We start from the raw sequence: 14,545 nt of genomic DNA, 5'->3' as shown, positions 1-14,545 counted from the left end.
TTTTGTCCCTAAAAAACACTTTAAACCAACTCGACCCTGTGAGATACAGCAATTTCAGCTCCCTTTCCTCTTATCATGTACTTTGCCAAGTTTGTGGGACTGATGCTGAATCTTCAAACTCATCTGGGTGTGCATGGCACACATTCCACCCTCTTATGTAAAAGTCTTTACACACCACACCGGCCCACACCAGAGACGACTTATCGTACGCAAGGGGATTTTCTTCACTAAACAGTTCTGATCAGAATCCAGGTCTTTGGCCCCATCATCATGCTGCAAACAAGAATCTAGGCCACTGCCTTCATTTAGTAACTGTGCGCATAGCTGTACCAGAAATGTTAATGTGCTCTACATTTGCTGTTCTTGTTGTGCAGGGAGAACTCTGCTTTTCCCTAGCAGTTTTCTGTGGACTTTTAGGCATCCATAGCCCATTTTACTGTACACATGTTCTAAAAAACATTTCCCAGAGAAAACTGCCATAAGCTCTACACTTGACCAGGCTGGAGGTCTCTTTCCTTTGATAACTGCCCATTCCCCACCAGTATATTCCAGCAGCAAGGTTTCAAGGGTGCTTCCAGAAGCGGCTTTTATCACATTATTGCCCTGCCTCATTCAAGAAACTTTACAGGGGGTCCAGACGCCACCATCTTCTGCTCATAACCCTCCTGTGTTTTTCTACCGCCTTTTCACATCTTTTTTCTTATAGCAGAAAATCCGTTAAGGAGAAAAAGATGAAATAGCTGTATAATGCCTTCTAATTGGTAGCATTAAGAGCCCTCTATCCTAAAGCACCCCAAATCTAACAGTATTAAACCCTATCACCCACAACAACACTCTGAACATCCTCTCCTTGATTTTTCTTTTTCTGTTTCACTGTGGCTGTGTGTACCTGTGCACATGTGTAGATGGGAATGTCTTTAGGTATGTCTGCACTAGGGGTTTATCACATGAGGCTGAAAGCCTGCATCCTTACCGGGGCTTTCTGCTTCCATATTCTTTGCGGTATTAAGATTGGCTCCTTTATATGGGCAGACACATGCTTTGAATTGAGGACTTCCTTTCTTGGCAAGTTCTATATGTTTCATTTTGCAGCTACTAGATGGCACTGTGATTATAATGCAATGCAGTCATTACATACAGCCAGTATACTGGATTAACATCCCTTATTGCATTATCTAGGATCTTTTAAAAAGTGTGATAAAGGTCATAAACCACAGGAGGGACCCTGGAGGTTGCTGACATGGTGTAAAGGACCCGCAAACTTCTGTGAGCAACCAATCTTGATCATACCATATAAGCCCTGTGTGAAGAAGCTCTACATATTGAAACTGGTTTAGCTTTACTGCCTCTTTAAGAGTGCAATCCTATGCATGTTTAGACAGAAAAAGTCCCACAACTCCCAGCATTCCCTAGCCAGCATAGTTGTAGGACCTTTTTCTGTCTAAAGACACATATGATTCCGCCCTAATAGAATTTGTAAAGAACCCGAGTCGTCTTTTTTGCAATTCATAGCCCCTTCTTGCAACCCAGAATTCATTGGTTGTTAACTGTGACAGCAACAACAGTTTGGAGAAGATTCCAGTTTTGTAGTGTAGACCTTCAGCAGGGCTGGTCAGAATAATTATCTCACTCAAGCATCTCTCTGAAGAGAAGACAAGAGGCCAGGAAACACAAGAAAAAGACAGTCCCCCATCCCACCCCTGCATCTTTGAAGATTGGTGCTGTAAAAACCACAGAGGCTTTGATACCAGAGCAGCATCCTCAGCTGTTGGGAGGATGCTGCAGAAGAGACCAGCTAGGCAGAGACACCACAAGCAGTTTCACAAGGCCAAACTAGACATGACATTAAATGCATCTCTGCATTTAATGTGCAGTTCTGTTTTTTAAAAATGCAAATAACAGCTGCTGGGTGCAACTGATAATTATTAGGATTGCAGCCGGCGGGGCGGGGAATTAAACCCTTTCCTCTGCTGCAGCAGTCCTAACAAAAATCACTCCTTTGAAGCTAGCATTTGCAAGGGAGGGATATGCACACTTTTAAATTGCAAAGACACATTTAACTCTACAGCTAGTTTGTCCTCTGAAGGCTGGATGCCTCAACAACAGGATCCAGGAACACACAGAACAGAGGTGACACTTTTATCTGGAACTAGCTAGTGTTTGAAATGCTGGCACAACCTTTCAGGTCAAGATATCTACAAAAGAGGCAAAGTCCTCCAACTAGTAAACTCCCATGAGACTTAATCCTGTAGTCTCCCATTGATGAGAACTAGGAGAACAAAGATACAGCACTTGGTTGTGAAATGCAACTGGATTAAATTCCTCCCCAAACATCTGAGAGGCAACTACATGAAAAACTTGCAGGCCAAATCTTACAGAAGGCTGATGCTTGAGGAAAGGGAGCAGAAGGAGCTTCCATGAACTCCATGCTAGCAAACTGCAGGTGGACCACATCTTAGCTGTTCAGGGAGCTGACACAGGTGCGGCATATGTTTCTGCCTGGCTTGCCACATTGAGAATAATTAAGGTATCAGTTGGTCCCAGCAGGATATTTTGCAACAAATTTAAGAACTGAGGGGCCACATCCACAGGAGAGTCTCACCTCAAAGGAAAGCTGAAAAGGCATGGTGTGCAGAGGTTCATGAGGGCATCCCCTTCCACTTGGGGCCTTGCTCTGGCATGAAGACAGCAAGCCTTCCAGGTCTGCAAAAGGGAAAAATTACTACAGTGAGACAAGTGTTGTAAAACAAAGAAAACTCTGCTCACTGGATAAGAACAGGCTGAAACCTGGAAGGGACTCTCCTCACCAGCAGAGGCAGGAAATTCAACTGAGCCCTGCCTCCAGAAACCAAGGAGTGGATTTATCCTTCACAGGACATCCTCCTTCTTGGAGGGAGAAGCAGACAGTGACAAGCAGGTCTCATAGACCTTTTTTAAAAAGCATGTCACCATCTGAGGACCACCTCTGATATTTCCCAACTTGTGTTTTAAAAATGCATGTACAGAAGCAGTTACAAAATGGCCGCTAACGTGCATATTTATAACCCTGGAATGTCAGGGTGCTTCCAGATGAGGCTTTTATTGCACCACCAGCCTGCTTCATTCACAGGATTTTATGGGAGGTCCAGATATCATCCTTTTCTTTTTGTAACTGTCATATGTTTTCCTATCTTTTCTTCTTTTTTCTTACTGGAGAAAATCCATTAAGGAAAAGAAGATGGAATTGCAGCACAATGCTTTCTCACTGGTAGCACTCGGAGCCCTCCGTCTAGAAACACTCTGGAGCACAAATTCACACTGTTGGCTCCCTGTCTCTTAATTGTTGTCAAGATGGAACTAGTGTTATACATGCACCAGTCCTTGACTCATTGCAATATTAGGGTTCAGGAGGGAATCTCCTGGTCAGATCGACTATTGAGAGTGGTGTGCTCTTTCCCCTGTAGTGGTCTGTGCCTTGGCTCACTTGCCTGAATTTTCTGGAGTTATTTTTCTGTAATGGGTGAGGAAAGTGTGGCTCTCCAGATGTTGTTGAACTTAAATCGGAGAAAGCAGCGGGGATTCCCTTGCATGCCGCTCCCCTTCACAATGGGGCAGGAGTCAAGTTTTATCCCTTGGAGGAACCGCAAGAGGCTCCTTGGACTGGATTGGGTATCTTGGCAGGCTGGATTAAGCCCACGTGAAAGAGGTACTGCAGCCCTGTCTAGAGGAAGTGATCTTATTTTTTCAGGAGGCACAAATAAAGCTGGGGGTGGGATGTTGTTGTTGCTCTGTAAGAACTGTGAAATCGCCTAGCATCAACTAACTGGAAGAAAAATAGCTACCCACTATAACTGCCACACCCACGCTGGTGTTAATGTGATAAGGAATCTACTACCTTGAGCATTTCTACATGAAGCTTTTATTGCATGCTCATGACTGGCCACTCATGATAGTTTGTGGGTTCTTTACACGACGTTGTCAACCCCCAGGATGTCTCCCGCACTTCCCCCCACCCTTTATTCTGCTTTCGCAAAGATCAGAGATAAGCTGTAATAAACCTTAATAGAGCCATACTGGCAGTGTGAAATGCCACCGTTGAGCTATAATTCAGCCACTAGATGGCACTGTTTCATTGAATATACAGAGCATATTTGTCAAGGGAGTTTTCAATTCCAAATCATGTGTTCGCCATCTAATGGAGCTCATAGTAAGCCCGGAAAGACTCCAGAAGAAAACCCGTTAAAGGTGTGGGGGTTTTGCTTAAAGTAGAGATGCTCCTAGGGCCAGTACATGAACTATAGGGGTAGGGGGACGATAGGGGAACCCTTAATGAATTCCAGCAAGCTTGACCCTTGACTTCCTCAGTTTTAGGCAAGTCATGCCCGCTGTAGCCTTCTAAAGACAGAATAGGATGCAAGCCTCAAGCCTTAGCTATCTTGAAGGTCAGAAAATCTACTGTCACAAACCCTTGCATGCCTCTGAATGCCAGTTGCTGGGGAACATGAGTGGGAAAGTGCTATTGCATTCATGTCCTGCTGGTGGACTACCTATTGGAGCATCTGGTTGGCTACTGCTGGAAACGGGATGCTGGACTAGAGAGTCCTTTGGTCTGATTGAGTGGAGACCCTGTGTTCTTAACCTTCAAATCATGGAAACTGGTAAGATATTTACCTCTATGCATCTGCTCACTGAGGAGCTCGTGGCAGAAATCACCCTTTGCCGAAACTGCAGGGAATAAATAAGGGGGCAGCTTTTATTTTATTTCACAATTCTATTCAGCTTTAAGAATACTTGTTCACCATTACCATGAGCTTCATGGGCTCACATCATTTCAAAAATATAGAAACACTGTAAACAGTCCTCCAAACTGTAGGTACGGCGGCCATGTTTTGACTTCGATTCCTGCCTTGAGCAGGGGGGCTGGACTTGATGGTCTTATAGGCCCCTTCCAACCCTACTATTCTATGATTCTATAAGTAAGCGCTTTACGGCCACAAATGGCATAAAATATGCACATTACAGCGGTAATCTTCCCAAGAGATACTAATGGTAGCTGCCATTAATGTATTGTGCCTTCTTTAAAGCTGGAAAACGTCCCCGTGCAAAATCCGGAGGATGCATAGGTAAGGGGGCTGTTCCTCTGCAGACTCCGCAGGTCAGATTCTTGGGAATCTGATCTCATTGGAGTCTGCAGCAGATTTCTACAGTATCCCTATTCAGACATCATGGTATCAACCAATGAATGCTGCATTCGTATGTTGTTGCAGGAAACCAAAAGCAGCTCCATAATTCATGTGTTAATTAATTCAGGAATTGCCACTGAACTGTTTCATCAAAACAAGATCATAGAGTCCTTCTGAAGGAGCAATTTGAATTATACTCACTAACAGTTGCACAGTGGGATTGATTCACATCCTGGAAAGAATCTTCAATGTCCACTGAAACCACAATGGTTCCTTGTAGTGTGGAAAACCCCGCTGGCTGTTCTTCCTTTTGGTACCAAAGGTGAATGATTATATATTCTAAAATCTGAAATGGTAAAGCATCTTGAAAAATGGACCAGCAAAGTAGGAAATCATCATGTATACAAATTCTTGCTTGAGGAGTATGGAAACATGGTGTTCCTGATCTGCTCATTTAAGCACTAGGACTGAAACCACCAGCTGGCCTTGGAAATGGAAGACGAGGTGACATGTTCTTAAGGCTTCTGTGGGATAACAAGCATCTTTGGACCCAACACTGCTGTCGGGTTTTCTTACCTCTTCCCTTTGGCTTTCAACTGTTCCACATTAGTCTACAACACAATTCTAGAATGTTGATTTTAATCAAAAGTTTTAGTTTGCCATAATAGTTACATTTTATTTCAGTGGGTGCTTCCAGACATGGCTTTTATTATGCAATCACCCTTAAACATGGGATTTTAGGGCGGGATGTTTCTAGATGTCAAATGCTTCCAGATGGAGGGGTCCTAGTGCTAACAATCATAAGAACATAAGAAGAACCATGCTGGATCAGAACAAGGGTCCATCTAGTCCATCATTCTTCTCACATTGGCCAACCAGCTATCGACCAGGAACCCACAAGCAGGGCATGAGTGCAACAGCAGCATCCCACCCATGTTCCCCAGCAACTGTTGTACATAGGCTCACTGCCTCTGGTACTGGAGGTAGCACATAGCCATCAGGACTAGTAGCTGTTGATAGCCTTTTCCTCCAGGAATTTGTTTAACCCTCTTTTAAAGCTATCCAAACTGGTGGCCATCACTAATCCAAAGGCATTATGCACTTATTCCATCTACTTTTCCATAACAGATTTCCCATGGTAAGAAAAAAGTGGTGGGGAAACACGGGAAGGTGGCTGATGTCTTTATGTGGACCCTCTGTAAAATTCTGTGAATGAGGCAGGACGATGGTGTGATAAACACCTAATCAAAAAGCACCCCCAGTCTTCCATTGTAATCCTCCCATGTTTTCCCACTGCTTCTTCTATCTTCTTTCTTACCACAAAAAAATCCATTAAGGAGGCAAAGATGGACTAGTGCACAATGCCTTTTATTGGTAATGCTAGGTGCCATCCATCTGGAAGCACCCTGTGTCTCTCTTGAATATCCAAACATGGTTCCTTCCCTAAACGGTTGGAACACCAGGAATATTGGTTGTTGTTCAGGTGTCCCTAGCTTATCCAGGTTAGTTCTATATACAGGGTATCAGTTTCACAGGGAAATAACTGCTAAAGCTCTTTTTATTTTGCTTCCTTAAACTGCTGAATACCCAGGCACCCTTAATCCAAGAGCAAATTCTGAAATCTTGGCTGGGGAATCACTGCAAAGCTGGAGGAAAGGAAAAAACAGCCGGCAACAACAATTCCCAGAAAAAAAGGGCATTTGGGGAAAACACTGGCAAAGCGCAATGAATAGCAAACTCTTTCTCTTCCTTTGATGTGTAATTCCTGCAAGCAAGGTGAAAAGTAGATTAAAATCTCTCCTGGCAGCCCCCAGCCAGCATCATTATCTCCCTTTTCACAAAAAAGCTGCCTTGGATGAGAGATTTCCAAACTGCCCACACTGATTGAATGTTGTTCTGTGTTTGAAACAATTTAGTTAAGCTTTTGTGGGCCTAACTACCTGGGCTTCTGCTTGTCTGAGGAAAGAAAGAAGACTTGGGTTCCATCACAGATGAAGGGACAGGCAAGCTAGGTGAAGGCCAAAGGTTCTCTGCTTGGATGATAGGAGATTTCAGGACCATCAGGCTGTGGGGTTGAGACTGTGGGTCAAACCACAGAGATCCATGGATGACAACAGAGATCCATACATGCATCTCCACCATCATTAAAATCTTACTAGTAGCAGCCACAGTAGTAGAAGCCTGGATTGGGACTGTGGCACGGGGAAGGAGATTTAACTCTTTACCCAGGCTATTTCCCCACTGAAAATACGCCTCCCCCAGTTGCTATTTGCGGCAGCTGGAAAAATATACAGACAGATGTCACTGAACTTCAACCTCCACAATCTCTGACCATTGGCTTTGCTGGTTGGGGCTGATGGGAGTCAGAGTCCAACATCTGGAGGGTCACAGGTTCCCCACCTCTGACATACACCAATGTTTTTGCAGGCATTGTGTTATACTGTTACAAGAGAAGGGAACTAACCCTGATAAAACAATTGATTCCTTCTAACTGCCCTCTCTCCTTTCCCTAGCAAGGGTTGCAGACAGCAGCAGTCATGCACTTTGCAATACCATCTTTCCAATTTGCCAGCAGAGGAAAAAAAAGTACTTTCCCTGAAACCAAGAAGCTATTATTCTTTGCTGCTTTGCTTCCCAGTAATAAAATTAACCAATAGACATTAGGCAGCTCTTAATTTGCTTCTTGCTGGCCATGGCCTCTCACAGAAGGGAGGGCGATCTCTCTCTAATAGTTGTCTGGACAAAAGCTCTCATGGTAGAACTGATCACTTAGGTTGGCAACTTCTGTGGACTGCTTCATGTACCTTTTTTTTTCCAGGCACATATTAAACACTGAATGTGCATCTGTGAAGCTGTAACCTGGGCAAGCAAGGTACACATGATTCTGTCTGAGTGTATCATACAGGGACGTTGAATTAGATCCATTCAGCCTATTTACAGGGTGTTATCTTTTTTTGGATGAACTTCTGTTAGGACAAGCACTGGCCTGGTTAAAATGCAACCAAATCAGTTAAATAACCTGATTAAGGACATAAGAAGAGCTATGCTGGATCAGACCAAGGGTCCATCTAGTCCAGCATTCTGTTTTATTTATAAATAAATGCAAGACCTCCAAGCATTCTTTTGTCAGGTGAAAGGTTTTGCTCAGCCAAAGGCCCTCTCAGCTTGAAAGCTACAAATCCCTGAGCAAAACAGCAAGCGTTACCAGTGGCCGCTAGAGGGTAGGAGAGCATCTGCATCAATTAAGCACACTTGTTATAACGCTGGCTCTGGGTCCCACAGCTTCACAGATCAGAGAAAATGAACATACATTTAGGACACAATCCTATGCAAGTTTGGACAGAAAAAAGTCCTACAACTCCCAGCATTCCCCAGCCAGCATGGCTGGCTGGGGAACGCTAGTGGTTGTAGGACTTTTTCCTTTCTAAAGATGCATAGGATTGCGCCCTTAGGGAATTGTAGTGAAGTGGATAATTTTATGGCTGACATTTGTTGCGGATTTTAGGATGCCTGTCTTTGGTATTGATTTAAGGCTTTAGAAAAAATTGCTCCTTTTCTGCTGTTTTTTTGTTTGTTTTATGTATGTTCTTGAAATGATGCAATGCTCCTTTTTTGTACTCAGCTTTTCGCACTGATCTGTGGAAAGGAAGTATATAAAAACTGTAATAAACAAAAACCCTGACCCAAACTTCTGCTCTTCCCACGCTCCCTTCGGCCCACTACTCCCACAAGCCCCCACCTCAGAAACTGCCCCCAATTAGGCTAGCTTGCCTATTCCATTCTCGCCTCAGCACCCCTCTCCATACGCCAACCCCCCTAAAGCTCCCCAATAACATCCCGCAGCTACAGGCCCACCTACTCCCCCTGCCCCAGCACCCCCAGCACTCTCAACAGCCTCCCATCATCACCTCCTCACAAGCTCAACCAGAGGGTTTATATTTACATCAGTGGCGGCTGATGGCTCCAATTTCAGTGGGGCTCTGCATCCATTCTGGGGTTCAGTCAGAGCCAGCCAAAACTCTTAAAGGAGCTATGCAAGGTGCTGAATCCTACCCCCCCCACACACAACGGGTTCAGCACCTTGGATAGCTCTTTTTAGAGTGTTCTGACTGAAACCCAGAAGGGATGCACAGCCCCACCGAAATCGGAGCCATCAGCCTCCACTGATTTATATCCGTACGCCCCACCACTTTTGACCCATGCTGTCTCCCGCCCTTCAGTTCACACGCTCGTCTGACGCGCGTACCATGCGTGTCGTCGCCGCCGCCCCCTCCCCCTTCATGGCGAGGCCCGCGACCGTTTCTTTTCCGCGCGACTTTTCCGCGCGACCGTTTCTTTTCCCGCCCAAAGTCGTGGCGCGAGCGAGAGCGCACGCGCGCTCTCCCCTCACGAGCGTTACCTCACGCTACGGGAAGAAGGCCGCCAAGCGCGGTTTATTCCTCTCTGTTCGTTTCTTCAGGCCGCTGAGCCTCTCATCTCCTTCCCCTCCTTCCCTCTTACCCCTGTTCTCCTTCCTCCGAAGGTATAACAGTCATATTTGACAGACCTCTCATAAACAAACAAACAAACAAATAAATATTCGCTCTCACATACATACATACATGTCAGACCTCCCCTGGGGGTATATATGTCCATCTCTCTCTTTCTCTCCCTCTCTATTATTATTATTATTAATTTAGTATTATTAAATTTATTAATAATCGCCCATCCGGCTGGTCACCCAGCCACTCTGGGCGATGTACAGCATACAATAAAACAGTTTAAAAGAATAAAATTCTACCATAAAAACATTTTCTAAAATACCCTAACCCACCCCAAATGCCTGCCTGAACAACCATGTTCTTAATGCACGGCGGAAGCTCATTAAAGAGGGGGCATGGCGGAGTTCCCTAGGGAGGGAGTTCCACAGAGTGGGGGCCACCACAGAAAAGGCCCTCTCCCTCGTCCCCACCAGTCTAGCTGTCCTGGCTGATGGGACACAGAGAAGGCCATCCGAGGCTGGTCTTGTTAAGCGGCCTGTCAGGTGTTGCTGGGGGCACTCCTTAAGATAGGCTGGGCTGGAACCATATAGGGTTTTAAAGGTCAAAACCAACACCTTGAATTTGGCCCAGAAAACAACTGGTAACCAGTGCAACTCCTTCAGCACTGGAGTGATGTGATCTCACCCGCGGTTGCCTTTAATCAGGCGAGCCGCCGCGTTCTGTACCGCGTTCTCTCTCTCTTTGTCTCTCAATCTTTGGTAATTGTGTTAGGTGAAATACACTTGCTCCCTCGTTATAATCCCACTTTCTATCTTGGGCACAATTCTGCCCCACATACTTTTAATCCCATTTCCTGCCTTACATTACAGCATATCTAGCCCCCCCACACACACACACACACAACACACCATTCCCTCCAACTCCCCTTTAAAGTCCCCCCCCAAGCATTGAATCCCTCTAAATTCAATAACCCCACCTCAGATACAACAATCCCCCACCTCCATAAGAACATAAGAGCCACGCTGGATCAGACCAAGAGTCCATCCAATCCACCATTTGGTTCACACAGTGGCCAATCACCTGCCCACGGAAAACCTGCAAGCAGGACAGGAGTGCAACAGCCTCACGCTCTCCCGCCCATGTTCCCCAGCAGCTGGTGCACGTAGGCATACTGCTTCTGATACTGGAGCTAGCGTATAGCCATCAGGACTAGCTAGCTGTCATTGATAGCCTTGTCCAGAAATGTGTCTAACCCCCTTTTAAAGCCATCCAAAGTGGTGGCCATCACTACGTCTTGTGGTAGCAGGTTCCATAGTTTAACTATGCGCTGTGTGAAGAAGTCCTTTTGTCTGTCCTGAATCTCCCACCATTCATCTTCATGGGATGACCCCATTGGGTTCTAGGATTATGACAGAGGGAGAAAAACGCCTCCCTATCCACATTCTCCAAACCAGGCATAATTTTGTAAACCTGTATCGTGTCTCCCCTTACCCTCCTTTTCTTCAAGCTAAATAATCCCAGCTAATGTAACCTTCCCCCATAGAGGAGATGCTCCAGGGCCTTGATGATTTTAGCCCCCTTTCAACCGTCTCTTATAATCTCCAGATTTCTGGGTTTAGGTCTTTCCACCACCTCAGTGCTGATCTAACCCACCCTCTATCTCCCCCCCCACACACATCCATCTCCAAACTCTCTTTTCAGAAGATCCCCCCTGAATAGAGAGACATCACGACCACAAACTCGCCATTCAAACATTACTGGGCATAGACTTCCCTGCTTTCTGGTTTTACCTTTCATTTTTTGTTCCCAGTACGATCTCTTACTTTCTCCTTCCAAACCCCACACACACACCCATGGCAGCCCCAGCCTTGCAAGGCAAAGAGTTTGCAGTTAAACTAGCACAGACTAAAACAGATTGTTCCTGACAGGGAAGAAGAAAATGGGTATCTCAGCCCCAATTTGCAGTGGAAACAAAATGGGGCAGTGGAGATCACTGAGAAGGGACTGGGTAATCCCAAATATACTAGTTAGGGCAGGCAGAAGACTTCTTCCTACCCTAATTAGAGCATTTGCTGTTCCTATCTGAAAAACCACAGGGTGGGGGAACCACCTTGATAATATCTGACCGCCAAGCACATAAATAATCCAAGTACCAAAAAAGCAGCATTTAGTCTGTGAAGTCGGTGTGCACTGTATGATCACACATGCATTTTATTTATTTATTTATTTATTATTAAATTTATTAATCGTCCATCTGGTTGGTCACCCAACCACTCTGGGCGATGTACAGCGTACAATAAAACAGTTTAAAACAATAAAATTCTACAATAATAATGCAAACAAGGACTTGCAGTCCACTCCCTCTGATAGTGCAAGAGATCTGGGGAAACCACTTCTTGGATTGTGCTGGTGCAACTTCTTTGGGGTGGGTGGCAAAATGTCTTGGGCTGACCCTGTTAATTACAGTGTGTCTGAAGAGGGCTAGAAACCCCAAAGTAATCAACAGTGGGTTGGCTGATGTGCAAGGCCAAACCAGAATTTGGTAGGCGATGTGTACTATGTAAGTCCTAAACTGAAATATAGGAGCTGCTTTATACCAGGTCAGATTATGTGTCCATCTAGTGCAGTGTTGTCTGCTCTGGAAGCAGAGCAGAGAGTCTTTTCCATATCGCCTGCTACCTGATCTATTTTAAGTGAAGGTGCAAGGGATTGAACATGGGATCTTCACGCAAAGCATGTACTCTACCACTGAATTATGGCCCTTCCCCACCTTCAAAAAGTCTCCAGCATGCATAATCTCTCCCTTTTTCCTTTGCGTGCAGAAGTTCCTTCTGTCCATTCCTGGTTTAAGGCAAAGCATTGTTTGCCCCTTCATAGGAACTAACAAACTATGGTTTGCGTTTGTCCTGAAAACCAGGATCGAATGTTGGTTTCCAATCCTGTTTGCAAGACAAGTGCAAACCATAGTTTGCCAATTTGGCAAACTACAGCTTGCCTCAAACCAAGAAAAGGGGGAGGGAAGCACCGTACACTGACTCTAAGGCTTCTTCAAGGCTTGTTCAACCACCCAGACAAGTATCTTTCCCACCCCCATATTGCTAGACCCCTATGGTTACTCGAAGGAAAAGTACTTTTCACAGACAAATTATAACTAAGGGCACAATTATAATTATATAATTATAATTTTTCATTTTCTGGGAACTGAGCTTGGAGCCAGCACTTTGAGGTTGGTTCCCAGAAAACTGACTCCCCGCCTTGTAGGCTGCACAGCTCATCCCTGACTCTGCACTCGTAAGAGCAGCGCAGAGCAGCCCAAAAGGAGTGGTCCTGGGTGGGGTGGTGGAAGCGCCGTTACGACGCTTCCTGTGTGCTGTCCGGCCCCCAGCCCCACCGCTCTGAGGTGCCCTGGCTGGACAGCTGAAAGTGGCTGTCTAGCCACAAATGTGGAGTGGCCGGAGCGCAGAGAAGATCCCCTCCGCCCGCCCTTCATTGGTTAGTTGGTCGCCTCTGAGTTTGGAGGCAGGCAACTATCCCCATAGGATTGCGCCCTAAATAATAAACTGGAAATTAAAATAAATCTGTAATCCTAAACATGCTTACATGAAAGTTAATGCCGTTAAAGATTCAGTAAGACGTACATAGGTTTCGGATGGGAGCATCTGTGTGAACATAGACCTTTCCTCCAGAAATGGTGCATGTGACAACAGCGCTTGCTTCCCTGGCAATGCAATTTGCCCCTACGGTACTTCCCCAACCAACAGTTTTTCCTGGTACTGCCACTGGAGAAATTAAAAGTGTGTATATGCACAGAGATAAATATTTTAAAAAAAACCCTAAATGTCAGCTACATAATGCTCACACCTCATGGGTTGTATTCCTGTCTTCAAATTATAGATATCGGGGGTGCATGGTACTAGGGGCCAGTCAGGCAGAAGCTGTGTTTGTGTACAATAGTTAGGTTATGAGGCTTTCAGGAGTGGTGTTGCCCTTGGTATTTGACTGTGCCTCACCATTACTTCTTTGTTTCCAAAAACAACAGAGTCTTGTGGACTCTAGTCCATGAAAGCTGATGCCAGAATAAATTCGTTAGTCTTTAAGGTGCCACAAGACGCTTCCTTCATTTTGTTGCAACAGACTAAAACGGCTACCTCTCTGGAAAATATTTTTTTCAGAACTGTTCTTTACACTTCCTGCTATGTTGGCACATCAGGAAGGGAAGGTAGAAACATGGCCTAATAAAGTATAATTGGCGTCCTTCTTTTTAAACTGTATCCTTTCCTGCAGACTATCACCACCCCATAGAGGGGACACAGCTTAATTCAAAACCCACTCCCAGCCTCTTCTATTTGACATTTTGATTTGGCAGTTCTCAACTCTCAGGCCCACGCATGTCCATGGGTGATGAGATCTGAGGAACTGCTTGGGCACATTATGTTTTTGATGAATGTAGCATGGGTTACAACAACTAGTAAGAGGTAGGTAGGCTGCAGTCATTTGGCCTTCTGCCTCCCTCAGATTCTCGTTGGCTTCTAGCAAATTACTTTTAGACATGGCTTAGAGGGAAGCTAGCTTTCCAGACAGGGATTTTTATTTATGTATCTGTATTTATTTAAAGCACTTTATCCTGCTTACATATAGTCAGTAAAACAAGACCGTCTCTGCCTGCAGTCTTACAATATAAAAGGACAGGACGCACAAGGAAAAAGGGATGGGGAAGAAATAGGAAAAAAATTAAGGAGTCCATCAGCTGATGGAATGGGCCTGCTTCCCAAGCTCATCTCCCTCAGTACAGCCTGCTGGAATGGCTGGTGGTGGCGACAGCTGAGGGAGGATCCTACTTAGAGTAGACCCATTGAAATGAGGGAGACTTAAGTTAGGCTAACATTGGATACAACCCAGAGC

At 45.2% G+C, this 14,545-nt stretch overlaps 2 protein-coding genes across 6 annotated transcripts in view; one reads left to right on the top strand and one right to left on the bottom strand.

The window, feature by feature from the left end:
- TOP6BL (TOP6B like initiator of meiotic double strand breaks) overlaps positions 1-9,513 on the bottom strand; it is a 28,362-nt gene extending 18,849 nt beyond the window's left edge. The window contains exons 1-4 of one of the 2 annotated variants that reach the window (XM_084824043.1): positions 9,409-9,513; positions 5,364-5,508; positions 4,651-4,704; positions 2,603-2,703 (exon numbers count right to left, since the gene is read on the bottom strand). In XM_084824043.1, coding sequence (XP_084680169.1) covers positions 2,603-2,703; positions 4,651-4,704; positions 5,364-5,508; positions 9,409-9,444 — 336 coding nt within the window. In that variant the 5' untranslated portion in view covers positions 9,445-9,513. Of the gene's footprint in view, positions 1-2,602; positions 2,704-4,650; positions 4,705-5,363; positions 5,509-7,102; positions 7,242-9,408 lie in introns of those variants that run through there. The other variant, XM_084824044.1, reaches the window with a different exon arrangement.
- LOC146334292 (acylphosphatase-2-like) overlaps positions 1-14,545 on the top strand; it is a 30,228-nt gene that overhangs the window by 3,862 nt on the left and 11,821 nt on the right. Inside the window, exon 1 of one of the 4 annotated variants that reach the window (XM_084824050.1) lies at positions 4,149-4,224. The exons of 1 other annotated variant lie outside the window; for it this stretch is intronic. The gene's annotated coding sequence lies outside the window, so the exon portion shown is untranslated. Of the gene's footprint in view, positions 1-4,148; positions 4,225-9,504; positions 9,685-14,545 lie in introns of those variants that run through there. 2 more of the 4 variants (XM_084824047.1, XM_084824051.1) reach the window with 2 other exon arrangements.

The sequence above is a fragment of the Heloderma suspectum genome, chromosome 17 (genome assembly GCF_057233095.1).
Source record: "Heloderma suspectum isolate Gila_16-S chromosome 17, 16-S_ref, whole genome shotgun sequence".
In the NCBI taxonomy this organism is placed as follows: Eukaryota; Metazoa; Chordata; class Lepidosauria; order Squamata; family Helodermatidae; genus Heloderma; species Heloderma suspectum.
Note: the sequence above shows the minus strand (reverse complement) of the source record. Positions and strands in the feature narration are given on the sequence as shown.